This window comes from Myotis myotis, unplaced genomic scaffold (assembly GCF_014108235.1).
Source record: "Myotis myotis isolate mMyoMyo1 unplaced genomic scaffold, mMyoMyo1.p scaffold_m19_p_7, whole genome shotgun sequence".
Taxonomy (NCBI): Eukaryota; Metazoa; Chordata; class Mammalia; order Chiroptera; family Vespertilionidae; genus Myotis; species Myotis myotis.
In genome coordinates this window covers 81,922,136-81,942,603 of record NW_023416379.1, presented here as the reverse complement: position 1 = coordinate 81,942,603, position 20,468 = coordinate 81,922,136, and the positions used below count along the sequence as shown (strand labels likewise).

At 36.6% G+C, this 20,468-nt stretch overlaps 1 protein-coding gene across 2 annotated transcripts in view; it reads left to right on the top strand.

Moving 5' to 3' along the window:
* Positions 1-20,468, top strand: part of LOC118659782 (CD2 associated protein) — a 107,793-nt gene that overhangs the window by 32,859 nt on the left and 54,466 nt on the right. For both annotated transcript variants that reach the window (XM_036316174.1, XM_036316175.1), the window contains exons 3-5: positions 4,714-4,867; positions 16,188-16,288; positions 19,188-19,308. In XM_036316174.1, the coding sequence (XP_036172067.1) occupies positions 4,714-4,867; positions 16,188-16,288; positions 19,188-19,308 (376 nt within the window). The remainder of the gene's footprint in view (positions 1-4,713; positions 4,868-16,187; positions 16,289-19,187; positions 19,309-20,468) is intronic.

Genomic DNA, 20,468 nt, shown 5'->3' with positions numbered 1-20,468 from the left:
AGAAGAATTCTTCATAGTGTTTTTTTCTAATCTACTTCACTTGGCTGTCATTAGCATTCTTGTGATAGGAAAAGGAAAGTAGGATGCCAATAAATGTACATAAATCCTCCCACCCCTTTTCCTACTCTTCCCTTTTACAGGTGGAGGAGGGACAGTTGAAATAGGGAGGCCCTTTGTCCAAGTTGAAGAGACAGTGGTTACATGGAGAATAGTTTATTTGGGGAAGGAGAAAAATAAGTTTAGAAACTTTCAAAATGGCCATCCTACATTATCTTTTTACTGTTTTCCTTGATGATTCTGATATGCTAGCATTCAGCGATACATACAGATTTCATAATAAGATTTTTAAGAATGGGGTTAATTATCTTGTTAGCTAGAACAGCATATGGTACCAAATAAACATTTAATCTTATTTTTCTTTTTCTTTTTCTTAATAATGTCACTTTTCCATACCTTCTGATTTATGCTTCTGTAAAGATGGAGGTTACATTCAGGATTTCCAACACTTTTTGCAAATCCTGAATGTAAACTTTAAAATAATTATGTGTATTCCTTAATTTTAATTATCATAAACAGATCTGTAACTCTGTTTAGGAATTTGGTGATTAGATATTCTCTCTTTCATTTAAGAAAAAAGAAGCTCTTACCTGGTTTTTATTCTTTTCGACCTTTGATTTTATGATATGGAACTTAAGTGATTTCTATTTTCAAATCCTGATCATGGCACTGGCCATGATCAGATAACCAAATTATTGTATAGATAAATTACAACATGAAGGAGAGGTTGTGAATTTTGTTGATAATCTTTCAAGTTACCTGGTTTTGCTTAGTGCAATCAGAGCTAAGTACCTTGGATTACCTTAATAGGTGAAGAATAACTATATGCTCTCCAATCTTTTTAGCTTCCTCATTTACTTATATTTCTCATCTTCCTTTACTTTTACTTTTTACTTCCTTTAATTGTTACTTTTTATTCCTTATGAAATAAAATCAATCAATATAATACATTCTTATCTATTTGGAAATTATCCCTATTGTGTATTTTTTCTTGGTCAATTTTGGATTGAAAAATTGGATTACTTATTATGTAGGAGGCTTTCCTCATTTGTGGAATGAGATTCAGAGTTTTTCTATGTTTGCTTTGTCAAGACATGATACTCTCTGAGTGAGGACTCCTTTTTTTTTGTTTTTTTTGTTACTGGATCTCCTGAAGTCATTTTCAAAATCAGGAAAAAAGTGAAGTTGGTAGACAATGGATGCTACGGGATTAATATGTATTTTATTTACTGGCTAATTAAGTAGAAAGCAGTAAAGGGAGAAAAAGAAACACTGGAAGCCTTACTAATAAAAAAGTACTCAATAAAATTGCTGTTGAAGATGATAGCCAAAGAGTAATTTGGGGGCACTATGTATCTAGGAACTAGAAAAGAGAGTTAGGTTAGTAGGTTGATGAGAGAGGAGGAGGAAGAGAGAAAGGGAAGGAGGGAGAGAGAGGAAGTAAGTAAGTGCCTGGCGGTAGATAGTATCAGTAGGAGGTGGAGGGGGAGCCCAGTGTAAACTTTATTTGTAATTTTGCTTATAGCCTGGAGGTCACTTGGTACTTGTGGTATCTTAGTTGGTACTTTGTATTTGGAACCTGAGTTTTCCCTGTGTAGGGTAGACTGTATATATATTCTAGCTTACTTCTCCCTTTCATTTTATATCTTTTGCCCTCAGATTTATTATATCTAGTATTCATGGATGTGATTATGTTTCAAAGAATTTTGAAGGTCCTTAAAATGTTTCTAAATCTTGAGCAATATGTTGTAAATTAATTTTATAGAAATGGGAAACATTGTCTCGAATATATTTATTCACATAATTTTTACTTAAAAATAACATAAATATCCAAAGTTATTTAACTAGTATACAGGATAATGCCAGAATTCGTACCCAAGTCATCTGTCTCCTGATCCTGTACTTTTATTTATTTATTTTTACATATATTTATTGATTTCAGAGAGGAAAGGAGAGGGAGAGAGATAGAAACATCAAGGATGAGAGAGAATCATTAATCAGCTGCCTCCTGCACACACCCTACTGGGGATTGAGCCCACAACCTGGGCATGTGCCCTTAATCAGAATAAACCCAGGACCCTTCAGTCTGCAGACTGGTGCTCTATCCACTGAGCCAAACGGGCTAGGATCTGATACTGTACTTAATATTAAGTTAAACTAGCTTTACTTTCTTAGAAGAACAAGATTTGAATATCAAGCTAAATTCTTGGTCTTTTGTACTAAAAAGCAACAGTAGCTCTCAGAGGTACGACTTTTATTTGTTTAAAACCTTGTTAGCTCAGGAGAATCCTAAATGAATAGGTTTGGCATGTTGAGTTTGTAAACTACCAGTTTTCACATAGATTTTATGTTTGAAAAATACTTAGTGCAGTCTGAAAACTGTAAGGTTTTCAAATGTTGAAATGTCATGTATTATTAATAGTAAATTGAAGTATTTTTCCTTAATTGCATTACCATAAAAATGAAGCAAGTGTCTATATTATAAAGTATTTTGTCTTCTGTAATTTGTACTTTAACAATTTTTCACAATTCTCCACCAACTTTAACAGTTTTCCCGAAATGAAAAACTTATTCTGATTGAAAGACGATATTCATTGTTTAAAAAAACACAAAGCAAGCATCAAACACTTTTGTATAGTACAAAGGAGTCAAAATCACCTGAAATCCTACTAGTTAGACAGTAACAACTGGTTAACATTGTGGTAGACACAAACACCTAGAGACAGAAATTCTTTGTTAACTTTGTATGTGAAAAATGTCTTTGGGTTTGTGATTCACTTTTTTTAATGCTTAATTGTAATGAACAGAAACTGTTAATTTTAATATTAAATGTGTGAGATTAGGAGTCCAATTTCATTCCCTACACCCTAAATAGGGAACATTAGTTTTACAAGTACTATGTATTTTAAGAATCTATTTTTTCCTCTTACTTTTTGTCTCTTATAAATCAAGTTTGTTTGTTTATGGACTTTTATTTTGTTTCATTTATCACGATGTCTGTTTTTATGCCAGTACTGTACTAATTTATAGTGTCACATAGTTTTTCTGTATATCGTAGTAAAAAAAGAGGAATTCCCCTCACTTTCTTTTCCCTGAAGTGTTCTGGCTATTCTTGACCTTTTGTTCTTCTATACAAATTTAGAACCTGTTTATTAAATTGCTCTCCTAAATCTGTGAGATATTTTTTTTTTTTTATTTTATTTTATTGATTTTTCACAGAGAGGAAGGGAGAGAGATAGAAAGTTAGAAACATCGATGAGAGAGAAACATCGATCAGCTGCCTCCTGCACATCTCCCACTGGGGATGTGCCTGCAACCCAGGTACATGCCCTTGACCGGAATCGAACCTGGGACCTTTCAGTCCACAGGCTGACGCTCTATCCACTGAGCCAAACCGGTTTCGGCTCTGTGAGATATTTTTGAAATTGCATTGCATCAACAGTTTTAGGAAGATTTGATATCTTTGTGATACTGAGTTTTTAAAATCACTGAACATGGCATAACTTCCCTTTTCTCTTATACTTCTTTTCGTGAAGGTTTGCATATCTTCTCTTAGCCTCCAACTTAGAACATGGTTCATTAAACTATGATCCATTGGCCAAATCTGAATGCCACCTGTTCTTGTAGTTCATGAGCCGAGAATGCTCGCTAAGAATTTTATAAATGGGGGAGGGGAGAACCAAAGGAAGCATGACATTTAGTGACATGTGAAATTATATAAAATTGAAATTTTATTATTCATAAATAAAATTTTGTTGGTGCATAGTTATGTTCATTCATTTAAGTATGTGGCTGTGTCTGCACTTCAAATAGCAGAGTCTATTGTTTCAACAGAGATTGAATGACCCACAAATCTAAAATATTTTATTATTTGATCCTTTATAGAAAAAATTTGTCCACCCCTGACTTAGAATTATTGTTTGTCATTGTTTGTCTACGTATTTCAGGGTGCCATGTGTATGCTGGGGTGGAGGTGGTGTTTCAGCTTCCTTTTCTTTACCTATATCTCCAATTCTGATAAGACCTAAACTCATAGTGAGCCACTGTTACCGAAGTGCATTGCATTCTTTAAATTTGTGTGGGCAGAGAAAAAGTTTGAAAACTTTTGATATCATGTTTCATATAATAACTAGAGGCCTGGTGCACGAAATTTATGCATGGGGTTGTGGGGGTTCCCCTTAGCCTGGCCTGCACCCTCTCGCTATCTGGAACCACTGGCTCCTAACCACTCGCCTGCCTGCCTAATCTCCCCTAACCACTCTGCCTGCCTGATCGCCCCTAACCACTTGCCTGCCTGCCTCACCACCCCTAACTGCTCGTCTGCCTGCCTGATCACCCCTAATCACTCTGCCTGCCTGCCTGATCACCCCTAACCACTCTGCCTGCCTGTCTGATTGCCCCTAACCACTTGTCTACCTGCCTGACGGCTCCTAACTGCTCACCTGCCTGCCTGATCGCCCCTAACCGCCTATTCTTCGGCCCCTGCCACAGCGGCTTCGTCTGGAATGATGTCTGGAAGGTCTTTTGGCTGTCCAGTCTAATTAGCATATTACACTTTTATTATTATAGATCACTGAACCTGTGCTTTGGCATTTTACAATAGAGAATTTAATAAAATAACTTAATTTTCCTATTTCCTGATTTTCCCTTTTATAGGAAATTAAGAGAGAAACAGAATCCAAGGATGACAATTTGCCCATCAGACGGGAAAGGCATGGGAATGTAGCAAGTCTTGTACAACGAATAAGCACCTATGGACTTCCAGCTGGAGGAATTCAGCCACATCCACCAACTAAAAACATTAAAAAAAGTATGTAAATAATTTCTTTACTTTTAATAAATTGAGTCAAAATAGAAGGATGTCTTGTAGCTGTTCATAAATTACGTTATGAAAAATTAGCTCAACCTTTTGCAGTTGAGTGCAGAAACTTCCCACTTACTCTCATGTTACCAGTTACTGGCCCATGTAGTCAATTCTTTATATGAGTTGCTGACAACTATGTGTGGGAATGGTTTTCTTATTACTGTTTAAGGCTCTGTTGACTTGTTAACACTTCATTTTTAGCAATTTTATTTATTTTTTAATTAAATCTTTATTGTTTAGATTATTACAGTTGTTCCTCCCCCCCCCCCCCCCCCATAGCTCCCCTCCACCCGGTTCCCACCCCACCCTCCGCCCTCACCCCTCCCCACTGTTTTCATCCATAGGTGCACGATTATTGTCCAGTCTCTTCCCACATCCCCCACACCCCATCCCCCCCCAAGAATACTCAGTCCACTCCCTTTCTATGCTCCTGATTCTATTATATTCACCAGTTTATTCTGTTCATGAAATTATTTATTCACTTGATTTTTAGATTCACTTGTTGATAGATGTGTATTTGTTGTTCATAATTTGTATCTTTACCTTTTTCTTCTTCCTCTTCTTAAAGGATACCTTTCAGCATTTCATATAATACTGGTTTGGTGGTGATGAACTCCTTTAGCTTTTTCTTATCAGTGAAGCTCTTTATCTGACCTTCAATTCTGAATGATAGCTTTGCTGGGTAAAGTAATCTTGGCTATAGGATCTTGGTATTCAACACTTTGAATATTTCTTGCCACTCCCTTCTGGCCTGCATAGTTTCTATTAAGAAATCAGCTGACAGTTGTATGGGTACTCCCTTGTAGGTAATTTACTTTTTTTCTTTTGCTGCTTTTAAGATACTCTCTTTGTCTTTTGCTCTTGGCATTTTAATTATGATGTGTCTTGGTGTGGTCCTCTTTGGATTCCTTTTGTTTGGGGTTCTCTGCACTTCCTGGACCTGTAAGTCTATTTCTTTCACCAGGTGGGGGAAGTTTTCTGTCATTATTTCTTCAAAGAGGTTTTCAGTATCTTGCTCTCTCTCTTCTGGCACCCCCATAATTCGGATGTTGGTATGCTTGAAGTCCCAGAGGCTTCTTACACTATCTTCATATTTTTTGATTCTTTTTTCTTTTTGTTTTTCTGGTTGGGTGTTTTTTGCTTCTTCATATTTCAAATATTTGTCTTGATTCTTGTGATCCTCTAGTCTGCTGTTGGAACTCTGCATAATATCCTTTATTTCAGTCAGTGTATGCTTAATTTCTAGTTGGTCCTTTTTCATAACCTCGAGGGTCTCACTAGATTTCTTGAGGGTCTCACTGAATTTATGGGCAGTTTCTAGAAAATTCTTGAAAAACTTTAGAAGTGTGGTTTTGAACTCTATATCCAGTAGTTTGCTTTCCTCCATTTCTGTCATTTGTGACCTGTTTCTTTGTCTCCGCATTTTTTATGCTTCCCTGTGTTGATAGAGTGGCTTTCTGTGCTAGGTGTCATATAAGGCCCAGTGGCTCAGCCTCCCCAATTACCTGAGGTGGACACTCTTGGTGCACCCCTTTGTGGGCTTTGTGCACAGTCTTGTTGTAGTTAAGCCTTGATTGTTGTAGGTATCACTGGAAGGAATTGACCTCCAGGCCAATTGGCTGTGAGAATCAGCTGTGTCTGCAGTGGGAGAACTTCTGTGCTGAAGACACCCTTCTGGGGCAAGACTTGCTTCAGTGGGGCTTTGGTGCTCACTGAGTCTGCCCCCTGAGTGTGTCCCTTATGGATCTGAGGAGTTGTAATCTGGATGGTCCCACTCTGACCTCTGGGTACACTGGCTCTTGGATCTCTAAGGAGGTGCTAATTTAGCCTCTGCCTGAGGCTACCCAGCCGGAGCTATGGAGAGATCTGCAGATTCCTCTTCTTTGTTTGGGGTTTGGAGGTGCCCAGATGAGGCCCAGCTGTGAAGCAATGCCAGCTGCTGTGGGGCCTTGGGCCTTCTTTTGGAAGTTCTGGGTCTTTCTGACCCAGCTGCAGTTTGTTAGGTAATTTTCGGATTGCAAAGGGCCAGGCCTTTCATATGCAAAAGCCTCTGTGCACAGCTTGGGTGGGGTGGGGTCTTAGTGGATCAATAGGGCAGAGCAAGCAACAATGGCTGATCCTCAGCCCTGCCCTAAGAGTCCCCAGGTCTCAATGTTCCTCGGTAATTGCTGCAAGCACCTCTGAGAGAAAGCCGCCCTCGAGTTCCGATTGATGCCAGACAGTCCAGTTTCTCCCCGTATGAGTCTGGGTCCCCAGAGACTCATCCAGAACTGGAGTTCAGAGCAGTTGGGAGCTTGAGACTCCCTCCCGTTCCACGTGCGTGCGCCTCCGTACCTCTGCACTTTACTTCCGCAGCTCCTCTGAGTCTCAGTGTGCTTTTCTCTTTCCTTCTAGTTGTAGAATTTCCACTCAGCCAGCCTTCCTGTGCTTCTGGATGATGTCCGTTTTGTCTTTTAGTTGTATTTTTGAAATAGTTGTTTGAGGCAGCAAATTCCAGTGTTTACCTATGCTGCCATCTTGGTTTTTTGGATATCGATAGTATGATTCTTTAGTGGTTAGACGTCTGAACATTAACATTCAGTTTTCCAAGGTGACTGCCCCAAGAGAGTGCCTTTTAAATATTTGGCACTCTGCAAATATGTTAGAAGAACAGTTTAGCATAGAGAAACAGCACCACATTTGAAATCAGACATGAGTTGGGGTCTGTCTTATTATCTTAGATCATTTAAACCAGAGGTGGGGAACCTTTTTTCTGCCATGGGCCATTTGGATATTTATAATATCATTTGCAGGCCATACAAAATTATCAACTTAAAAATTAGCCTGCTCTATTTGGTCAAACATTTAATTAACTCATCCCTAATGCCTTGGCACGGCCAGACCAAGTGATTTCTCCGGCCTTAAACAGCCCACGGGCCAGACGTTTCCCAACCTGAAACTCTTCAGTTTTATTTTGTTGCTGGTGAGAAAGTGTTAGAAAAAATGGATAATATTGCTGTTCTCAAAGAGCTTGACATCTTGAGAAAGACTGTACCAGAAAGTATTAAACATGTACAAAGAAGTGCAACATTTATGGGAGCAGATAGCATTTTAACATAGTAAATTCTGAAGCTCCTTGAGAGATTGATTACTAATTACTTTGTTCAATTTACTTTTATAAGTAGTAAGTTAGTGTTCAACCACATTTATCTTAAATTAGTGTATTTGATATGTGGTCTTCAAATCTCTTGCAGTACCAAGTACTCTACTGTAAACAAATCTTATTTACATGCATTTCACAAATGTAAGAAAAATGTATGACTTTTATAGTCTTCTTATATTTCAACCTGTTACTTTCTGTGCTACTGTCTGAAGGTTGGGGGAAACCTGTACTTTCTGGGTTATATTACGCTTTGATTACTTTCATAAAATAAAATCAGATTTTCATAAAAATGCAACAAATTTTATGACACTGAGACAGGTCAGTAAAAGCATTCTATGTGTCCTTTGTATCCCAGTAAATGCAACGTACAAACCATATTTAGATATTACCTGTAATCTTTACATGCACTGGCTGAAGATGGACAATTTCAGTAGTTTTAATTGTCCTGAATTTTGAAATTCTATTTGTTTTGAGATTGGGAACAATTAACGGTGTGTCCACATCCTACAGGTGAAGCTCTATGTAGACTTTCTGTGCAACAGGAGAATTTTTAGGCCCACAGAAGGACTATTTATGACTTCTGCTTACTCTAAAATTCACTTACCTCTTTTTTTTTAGCTTTACTGAGCTATAAAGAGATAGGTTTCTTCTTAAGTGAAGGCTAGACAAAGGGCTTAAAGGTTATGAGTATTTTATTTTGTCTCCTAATAGATAAAGACACACTAAATTTTATCTTCCTCATATGGGATGTAATTCCTTTTTTTTTTGTAAGAAAAAGAAAGTATGTCACTGGTGCCAGGAAGCTTAGGTTTTTTTTCCTAAGGATCTTCTATAACTAGTTTTTTAGTTCCTGTGCCAGAAGGACTAAATTGGTCATTTGGTGCTAGCTAACATTTAAAACAGGATGCAGGTTGTTTTTGCTTTCAGATTACTTTTCCAGGAAAAGCAAGCTTATGTGTGGTTTTTTTTTAATCTGATTTTTTTTGGTTATTGTTAGTTTGCATCATATCCTGCAATCACAAAATAGACTAGTTTTAAAAAGTGGTTCATTGCAATCTATATATATAAAAGCCTAAGCGACTGTTACAGCGGAATCAAACCTGAGACTGCGGTTCACAGGCCAGCATTCTATACACTGAGTCAAACTGGCCAGGGCTGATAATACATTTTTCATGGTCTGCTGTGTGGAAGATGTTTGTGAAAGGCTTAGAATAGTAGTGGAAATAAATAACACTGAGACTAAACAAGAACATTACAAAAGATCAATGAAACGAAGAGCTGGTTCTTTCAAAAGATAAACAAAATTGATGAACCTTTAGCCATACTCATCAAGAAACTAAGAGGGGGCCCAAATAAATCAAATAAAAGAGGTGAAGTAACAACTGACATCACAGAAATTGTAAGAAAATCCTATGTACAACTACCAACAAATTGGACAACATGGGCGAAATGGACAAATTCCAAGAAAAATACAGTCTTCCAAAACTGAATCAGGAAGAAGCAGAAAGCCTGAATAGGCCAATAATAAGTGATGAAAGTGAAGCAGTAATAAAAAACAACAACAACAACAACAACAAAAAACTTGTAGCAAAAAAAACCCCTGGTCCGGATGGCTTCATAGGGGAATTTTACCAAACATTCAAAGAACTAATACCTATCCTCCTCAAATTATTCTAAAAAATCGAAGTGAAGGAAGCTCCTTTTATGAGGCCACATTATCCTAATTCCAAAACCAGATAAAGACACTACAAAGAAAGAATTATAGGCCAATATCCCTGATAAATATACCGGTAGATGCTAAAATCCTGAACAAAACGTTAGCAAATTGGATCCAGCAAATACTGAAAAGATCATACACCATGACCCAGTGGGATTTATTCTACAGATGTAAGCTGGTACAATATTTGCAAATCAATAAATGTGATACATCACATAAACAACTTGAAAGACAAATCACATGATCATATCAATAGATGCAGAAAAAGCATTCAACAAAATCCAACACCCATTTTTGATAAAAGCTCTCAGCAAAGTGGGAATAGAGGGATCATACCTCAGTATAATAAAAGCCATATATGGCAAACTTACAGCCAACATCATACTCAATAGGCAAAAACTAAAATTTCTCCTAAGAGCAGGAACAAGACAAGAATGTCTGCTTTCACCACACTTATTCAACATGGTCCTGGAAGGTCCTGGCCACAGTGATCAGACAAGAAAATGTAAAAAGTATCTAAATTGAAAAGCAGGAAGTAAAACTGTCATTATTCACAGATGACATAAAAACCCTAAAGATTCCACCAAAAAACTATATTTAATAAATGAATTTAGCAATGTTTCAGGATACAAAATTCCCCCCCCCCCAGAAATTGATGCCATTTTTATACACTAATAATATACTCTCAGAATAAAAACTAAAACAAACCAAAAAAAAAAGAGTCCAATTTACCATTGCAACAACAACAACAAAAAGATTTTTAGGAATAAACTTAACCAAGTAGGTAAAATACCTCTATTTGGAAAATTACAGGATGTTGGAAAAGGGATAGAGGAAGATACAAACTAATGGACAAATTACTGTGTTCTTGGATTGGTAGAATTAACATGATTAAAATGTCCATACTACTCAAAGCAATCTATAGATTCAATGCAATTCTGATTAATACCAACAGCATATTTCACAGATCAAGAACAAATATTCCAAAAATTTATCTGAAACTGAAAAAGACCCCCAGTAGCCTCTAAAATTTTGAGAAAGAAGAGCAAAGTTGGAGGGAATCACAATTCCAGATACCAAGTAATACTACAAAACCACTGTAATCAAAAAAGCCTGGTACTGGCCCAAGAAAAAGCATATAGATTAGTGGAGCAGAACAGAGAACCCAGAAATTGACCCTAGCTATTATCCTCAATTAGTATTTGACAAAGGAAACGAGAGCACACAATGAAGTAAAGATAATCTCTTAAATAAATGGTGCTGGGAAAATTGGACAGCTACATGCAAAAAAAGAAAAGAAAAAAAGGAAAGAAAGAAACTAGACCACCAACTTACACCATACACAACAATAAGCTCAAAATGGAGAAAAGAGTTAAATGTTCGTCATGAAATCATAAAAATCCTAGAAGGAACCATAGGCAGGAAAATTTCAGAAATCTCTTGCAGCGCTATGTTTGCCAATACATCTCCTAGGGCAGTGATGGCGAACCTATGAACTCACTTTTTTGGTTGATTTTTCTTTGTTAAATGACATTTAAGTGTATAAAATAAATATCAAAAATATAAGTCTTGCCGAACCGGTTTGGCTCAGTGGATAGAGCGTCGGCCTGCGGACTGAAGGGTCCCAGGTTCGATTCCGGTCAAGGGCATGTACCTTGGTTGTGGGCACATCCCCACTGGGGGGTGTGCAGGAGGCAGCTGATCGATCTCTCTCATCGATGTTTCTAACTCTCTATCCCTCTCCCTTCTTCTCTGTGGAAAATCAATAATATATATGTGTGTGTGTGTGTGTGTGTGTGTGTATATATATATATATATATATATATATATATATATATATATATGTCTTTGTTTTACTATGGTTGCAAATATCAAAAAATTTCTATATGTGACACAGCACCAGAGTTAAGTTAGGGATTTTCAAAATGCTGACACGCCGAGCTCAAAAGGTTCACCATCACTGTCCTAGGGCAAGGGAAACTAAGAGGAAATAAATTGTACTACATCCAAAATGAAAAGCTTCTGCACTACAAAAGAAACCATCAACAAAATGAAAAGGGAGTCCTAGCTTGTTTGGCTCATGGATAGAGCGTCAGCCTGAGTACTGAAGGGTCAAACAGTTGAATTAAAAAATGGGCAAAGGACCTAAATAGACACAGATAGATGACCAAGAAACATTTTTAAAAAATGCTCTAAGTTACTAATCATCAGAGATGCAAATTAAAACAACAACAAAGTATCACCTTACATGTGTCAGAATGGCTACCATCAACAAATGATGTGTCCTTAGCCACCAAGGCTAAGATCACCCACATTCTCATATTCCCAATTACTATCTACAAATATGGAAGTTGGACAGTGAAAAAGGCGGATAGAAAATTAAATCAATTCTTTTGAAATATGATATTGCAGGAGAGTTGTATGGTACCCGGAACCACCAGAAAGATGAACATGTGGGTCCTAGAGCAAATTAAGCCTGAAACATAGCTGGGGTCAAAAATGACAAAACTGACGCTGCACTATTTTGGGCACATCATGAGGAGGCAGTTACTTCAGCTCTGACATTCTGTGGATCTATGAAATTAACACAGGATGTTTGAAAAAGATATAGGGAGATATAAATAAGTGGAAGATTATACTGTGTTCATGGATTGGTAGAATAAACACCACTAAAATGTCCATACTGCCCAAAGCAATCTATAGATTCAGTGCAATCCCTCTTAAAATACCAATAGCATATTTCACAGATCTAGAACAAATACTCCAAACATTTATGTGGAATCAAAAGTCTCTGAATAGCCACAGTGATCTTGAGAAAGAAGAACCAAGTTGGAGGGATCACAATACCACTTAAGTTATCCTACAAAGCCACTGTATTCTAAACAGCCTGCTATTAGCACAAGAACAGTCATATACATCAATGGAACAGAACAGAACCTAGAAATCAATCCAAGTCATTATGCTCAATTAATATTTGACAAAGGAGGCAAGAGCATACAATGGAGTAAAGACAATCTCATCAATAAATGGTGCTGGGAAAATTGTACAGGTACATGCATAAAAATGAAACTAGACCACCAACTTACACCATACACAAGAATAAACTCAAAATAAAAGACTTAAATGTAAGTTGTGAAACCATAAAAATGTAGAAGAAACCGTAGGCAGTCAAATCTCAGACATCTCTCGTTGCAGAATTTTTACTGTAAACTCTAGGCTCGTTATAAAAGTAAGGTCAGTTTAAAAATGATTTTTGTTGTTGTTATCCTCACCTGATGATATTTTTTCCTTATTTTTTAGAAAGAGTGGAAGGGAGGGGGAGATACAGAGAAACATCAGTGTGAGAGAGACACATCAATTGGTTGCCTCCCATATGGGCCAGGGATCAATCCTGCAACCAAGCTATGTGCTCTTGACTGGAATCAAACCCATGAACCTTCAGTCCCCAGGCTGACGCTCTAACCATTGATCAAACCAGCCAGGGCTAAAAATGTATTGTCATAAAAAGAACTAGTGTTATTCCTTTAGGAAGGGGTAAACTATTATTGAAATGTAACTGTTTCTTTTTCTTTTTAAAAAATATTCTTTATTGTTTAAAGCAGTGGTTCTCAACCTTCCTAACGCCGCGACCCTTTAATACAGTTCCTCATGTTGTGGTGACCCCCAATTTCATTGTTACAAATTGAACATAATTAAAGCATAGTGATTAATCACAAAACAGTATGTAATTATATATGTGTTTTCCGATGGTTTTAGGCGACCCCTGTGAAAGGGTCGTTTGACCCCCAAAGGGGTTGCAACCCACAGGTTGAGAACCTCTGGTTTAAAGTATTACATAAGTCTCCTTTTTCCCCTATTGACCTCTCCCTGGTTGTCCCCAACCCCCAGCACATGCTCTCTCCCCCCTACTGTCTGTGTCCATTGGTTATGCTCATATGCATGCATACAAGTCCTTTGGTTGTTTTCTTACCTCCTCATCCCCCACCTTCCCTCATGTGTTGGACAGTCTGTTCAAGGCTTCTGTGATGCTGGTTCTATTTTTGTTCATCAGTTTATGTTCATTATATTCCACAAATTAATGAGGTTATGAGGTATTTATCCCTCTCTGACTGGCTTATTTTGCTTAGCATAATGCTTTTCAGTTCCATCCATGCTGTTGCAAATGGTAAGAATTCCTTCTTTTTTACAGTAGCATAGTACAGTAGGTCCTCGGGTTACGTTGGAGATCTGTTCCTACAGAGTGACGTAACGCGATTTTCACTGTAAGTCGGAACCCACCTATATAAGCACCTACGTCACTCACATGGAGCACATACACAACAGTAATGAAGTGAAACAGTAAAAAAAAATTTAAAAGAAAGATAACAATTCCTGACGTTTACATAAAGCACATATGTACATACGTCGAAATGATGGAACTTTTTTTTTAAATAAATAAATAGGAGATAGTGACATAACCACAAAATGACGTACTAACCCGAGGACTGTCTGTATTCCATTGTGTAGATGTACCACAGTTTTCTAATCCACTCATCTGCTGATGGGCACTTAGGTTGTTTCCAAAAATTAGCTATTGTAAATTGTGCTGCTATGAACATAGGGGTGCATATATCCTTTCTGATTGGTGTTTCTGTTTTCTTGGGATATATTCCTAGAAGTGGGATTACTGGGTCAAAATGGAAGTTTCATTTTTAATTTTCTGAGAAAACACCATACTGTTTTTCACAGTGGCTGCACCACTCTGCATTCCCACCAGCAGTGCAAGAGGGTGGGTTCCTTTTCCTCCGCTTTCTCGCCAACAGTTGTTGTAATTGCTTCTTATTTGGAGATTATAGATTCTTCTATCTACCTGATTGTCATGTCTGTTTTGCACCTCTTCACAATGTTGGTTATGATGTTCTTCTGTTGTTTTGATGGTCCAATTGGATTTATTTTTTGTGTTGATAATTTCATAGATATATAGAATGTGAGAGCCGAAGTAACTGCCTTCTCATGATGTGCCCAGGGTAGTACAGCTTCAGCTTTGTCATTTTTGCCTCCAGCATAGTATTCCATGGTGTAAATGTACCACAGCTTTTTTAATCCACTCATCTGCTGATGGACACTCGGGCTGTTTCCAGGTCTTAACTGTTGCAAATTACGCTGCTATGAACATAGGGGTGCATGTATTCTTTCTGATTGGTGTTTCGGATTTCTTAGGATATAGTCCTAGAAGTAGGACCACTGGGTCAAATGCCTGTCTCATTTTTAAATTTTTGAGGAAACTCCATATTGTTTTCCATAGTGGCTGTACCAGTCTGCATTTCCACCAGTGGTGTACTGGGGTTCCCTTTTCTCCACATCCTCACTACGACTTGTTTTTCATGATTTCTCCGAATTCTTCCATTACTACTCTTCCAAGTCTTAGCCTCCTCTTGATTTCTTTGAGTAGCAAGAAGCAATCCTTTAATTAACCATACTTGGTCATCTACCCATAGCTGCTTTAATGATTCACTTTTAAAGATGGGAGTGATTCTGAGTTCCCAATTATTAAGAGTTTCAAAGAAGTTGAGAACCACAAACCTGGATGGTTATAGTGATCATAACTTATCTGAATAAATGAACCTTGTTTGAAAAGCTAACGCAAAAAAATTTTAAAAATATATGTTTTTAATGATTTGTAGAGAGAGAACGTGAGAAGGAGAGATAAAAGCATTGATGAGAGAGAAACATCATTGATCGGCTGCCTCCTGCATGCCCGCTACCAGGGATCGAGCCTGCATGTGCCCTACCAGAATTAACCAGTGACCTCTTGGTTCATAGGTCAATGCTCCAACACTGAGCAACACCAGCCAGGCTAAAAATAAAACTATTTTTATCATTTCCTATATGAGTTTGATTTTTATCTGTCAGAATACAGGGCTATTAAAGAAGATAAAGTACATTGTAGACTTGTGCGTTTTATCTCTTGAAACAGATACTCTTAAATTAGTTCATTTTAAGTATTCCTAGGCTTTGATCAGGATGTAGTCTGGAAATCACTGGCGTGGAGGACTTGTATGTGATACATTTTTTGTGCCAACAGTGTCTTTTATACTCTATATTTTTAGTCTCAAAAGTGGCAGTTGACATTTTACTTTTGTGTAATCGGTGGGATCAATTGTATAAATGATTTCATTGCTGTGATCCTTATACATTTTTTGTAGTTGGTTTGAATTTATTTGGGGCTGAGTAGATTGTAACGTGGGGGCAAGTTGGAAAGCCAACAAGAACTGATTGTGGTTAGTTGCTTAGAATGCTCACATGTTCTGTTTTTGTATATAAATACTCTGACAACAAACATAGTATGTAAAGTATGTAAATAAAGGTGCTATTGCTTATTTTAATGATCTTTCTTAACCTGACTTTTTTAATGTTACTTTTTTTAGAGATCAGGAAGCGGCAATGTAAGGTTCTGTTTGAGTACATTCCACAAAATGATGATGAACTGGAGTTGAAAGTGGGAGATATTATTGATATTAATGATGAGGTAAGGAAAACGTGTTCGAGATTAAGCAGCAGTTAGAATTAATGCTCTGGATATCAGAAAAATGCTTTGTAAGGATATTAATTTTTTGTTACAATTTTTTGCAAGTTTATTGGTTTTCTTTTTTAATAAAAATTTTAAGATACAGACTTTAAGATTAATCTTTAATGACTTACTATCTCATTGTCTTATATGTAGAAATAAAATTTCACTCATCCTTGCTATATCTAATATTTGTGTACTGTATTTGTTGACTTTAGGAAGACAAAACCTTGTTAAACTAAAAATTAATGTAATCTAAGTGGTTAAGAATATAAATAAACCTTTCCTTTGATTCTGAATTCGCTTTAGGTACAAAGCAGTAAAATAGAAGAAATTTTACCTTTTACGTAGTAAAGGAATACTTTAAAAAGAATCTTTATAAAGCTTTGCATGGTTTGAATTATCACATTGAAATATTGCCCAAAAACATGTTTCCCTCATTTTAATGTTTTAGAATGATATTTAAAAATATTTTAGCCCTAGCCCGCTTGGCTCAGTGGATAGAGCCTCGGCCCTCAGACTGAAGGGTCCCAGGTTGGATTCCGATCAAAGGCACATACCTCTGTTGCAGGCTCTATCCCTGGCCCTGGTCAGGGGCATTGTGCGGGAGGCAACCAGTTGATGTGTCTATCGTTGATGTTTCTCTCTCTGTCTCTTCTCCCTCCCTTCCACTCTGTCTAAAAATCAATGGAAAAATATCCTCAGGGGGGATTAATGACAACGACAAAAGTAATAATTTCACATCTCTGCTTTTACCATTAATGGAATATTAAAGTTTTACTTGGCAGTTGAAATTCTCATTTTCAGTGTATATGTTTTGATATCATATAGTGCCACAAGGATTGATATTGTGTCCTAACATGTAATGTAGTTTATCACTTAGGTTTATGTTAACTTCAATGTGTTTATACAAAGGGCAATTCTGTTTTATTTCTACTAGTTGGCAATGATGATAATGTTTATTGAGCCTATATTATGCCTGAAAAAATGTTTTACATGTATTATTTCCTTTAAATTTTTAAACAACCTAGAGATAGGAATTTTTATCCTAGTTTTACATATGAAGAGATGGAGTCATAGAAGATAAGTGATTGGCTGTTCCATTTACTGTTGTGGTAAAGACAGGTTCATGGGTGTGTGGGTCTGGAATTCAGATAGGGCACAGTAAGGATGACTTGTGTCTGTTCTTTGATGTCTTGGGGCCTCCACTGGAAAGATTCAAGATTGAGTGCTTGTGGAATGATGGGAAGGCCTTTTCACTCACATGTCTGGTGCTTAGAATACTTGAAGGTTAGGACTGACTGTGGAGAGCCTTTATGTAGCTTCTTCATCAGGATTGCCTTTTTTACTGTAGTCGAGGGAGGGCTCATGATAGTTGGACTTATTACATGGCAGTTTAGAGTTCTTAAAGTGTAAGCATTTCAGCAGACATAACCTTTTATAATCTAACTTTCACCACATTCTGTTGGTTACAAGCAAGATTGAAGGGGTTAGGGACAAAGGCCACCACTTCTTGGTGGGAGGAGTGTGTTAAGTTTATTTTGTAGGTGAGCATATGGGATAGATTTTGTTTCAGACATCTTTGCCCAAGTTCATATGCCTGGCATGCAGAGGAGCTGGAATCTGAATCCACACAGTCTGCTTTTGAATCAGTGTTCTTTACCACCATACTACCTACCTCTTAAGAATTCCTTAATTAATAGAAATTATTATAGGGTTAGTTACTTAAGTACCCAGTTGCTGCCAATTTGGGATTCCAGGTGTAGATAATAAATTTTTTGATGTTTACCTCTTTGTTGTGCCTGTTCAGTTTGGTCTACTTTCACAATTGAGTCCCCCTGAAAATGCTCAGGTTTTAGATTTTGGTTTACTTCTGAGCTTTTTCTCCTCCTTATGTGCCTCTTAGTACCTTGTAGTTATAATGCACCAAGCCAACTGTCCCTCCTTTCGGGTGTATGGATGCCTTCGAGCAGGGATCTCAAGTTAATCTTTGAGCACCCACTCCTACAACTAGGTAAAGAGGTCGGCTACTCAAAATTATTCATCAACAGAATCAAGTGCCTTTATTATTGGTATTTTTTTTCTAGTCTTTTTAAAATATCTAATTATAGTAAAGAAATGGTTCACTTTAACCAAACAGCTTGTTTCAAAACCTAATAAGGGATCGACTTTTTACTAGTGATATTCCCTTTAATGTGTTTCTATACATGACATTAAAAATTAACCTGAAAAAAAATACTATTAAGTAACTTCATGAAAATTTAGTATCCTTGTTAGTGAATATAGATTTTTCTAAAGAGTTTGGTTTCTGAGGATATTTCTGGTTGTGGTGGAGGCAGTGTTTAGTAGAGCCTGAAATCTTGACTTTTAAAAGTAAATGTTTCTTTTTCATACTTAGGTTAAGACTTGCTATTCAAGTAAAAGGCTGAGGAATTTCATGTGTCTATTAGGAGGGTATATTCTAATATTCATCAAACTTTTTCCAAATCAAAAATTTACAAATACTGAAATATTATGTCATAATTACAAACCAAGGCTCAGTAGTCTTTAAAAGAGTAACATTCCAGAAGAAAACTATTTTCTTGCTATTAATACATTATTCTTGGTTATCTGATACTTTTATAGATTACAAGTTCTCAGCAAATGTTGCAGAGTGCTGTTGATGTGGTTAATCCAATCTATTTAGATTTAATCTACGTAGAATATATTTTCCCATTGTATTTTCTTATAGGTTTAAAGGAATTATTTTGCATTACTAACTTTGTGCTCATGCACTTCAGTAACTTAAATTTTTCCATAGGGGGAAGATTCTCATTTAGGAGAAATTTTTTTTTAATTTTTGAGTTGTGAACTCTTTCAGGTAGAAGAAGGCTGGTGGAGTGGAACCCTGAACAATAAGTCGGGGCTGTTTCCCTCAAATTTTGTGAAAGAATTAGAGATAACAGATGATGGTGAAACTCATGAAGCCCAGGAGGATTCAGGTAAACTCAAAAAATTTTTAATAGATTTAAATAAACTTATATATCAATTAGTGTTTATTTTATATTTTTTTGAATCTCTTTTTTTTTACTTTTGAACTGTGAGCTTTGGTTTATCTACTTTAAGAAAAAAACCCACCAACAATAACTTATGACAGGGTCTCAAAATGAACTAAGTAGGCAAAATAACAATGTTTTTTCCTCTGATGTCTGCTTTAGCTTGAAGTAAACCTGTAGTACTGTACTCTGATTGTGAAGTGATAATACTTATCTTATTTCTTCCCACTTAAGATATGCTTACATACAGTTTTTTTAAATACATATTTTTATTGATTTCAGAGAGGAAGGGAGAGGGAGAGAAAGATAGAAACATCAATGATACACCCCCCTTTGGGGATCGAGCCTGTAACTCAAGCATGTGCCCTGATGGATGAATCAAACCATGACCTCCTGGTTCATTGGTGGATGCTCAACCACTGACTGACACTGGCCAGGCTTTACATACAGTTTTGATCTGATTTTGCAAATAGCCTGTTCACAATTTTAGAAATTCCTCAAGTCAAAGATGCTGAAGTCAGTCTTCAGTGCAGATACTGATTCCATTGAAAGCTAGAAAATCATTGAGATAGGAATAAATAGAGGACTCATAACAAATAGACTTAGTATTTTACGTTACACTTATTTGAGAATGATTGGTACCAGTTCTGAAGTCAAAACTTACGTTTTAAGGATGTATAGTAACCATTAGAGAACAAACAAGTCCTGAAAACATCTGGCTTAAATTTAATGGTACACTTACTCCATAGCAGACTGTCCCCTGATTTACTTTTGCTCCATATTGTTATATCTTATGTTTTATAGGTATTAGATCCTCTGATATTTTTTCTTAACATTAGAATTTGGTATTAATTAAAACTTATCTTGAAATGATTTTTTTAATGCTATATAAATTGAGCCCTTAAAATATGTACAAAATTTAAAGTCCAAGTGGGACCACTAGCAAAAGAAATCAAATTTAAATTTGGATATAGATTATTATTTTTATAATTGTGAATATTTTGGGCATTTTTCTCGCATTGTTTAGCCTTATTTGAATTTTAGTAACCTTGCAGTTATATCTGTTAAAAATACACTTCCTTGCTTGTTTAACCCATTTACAATAA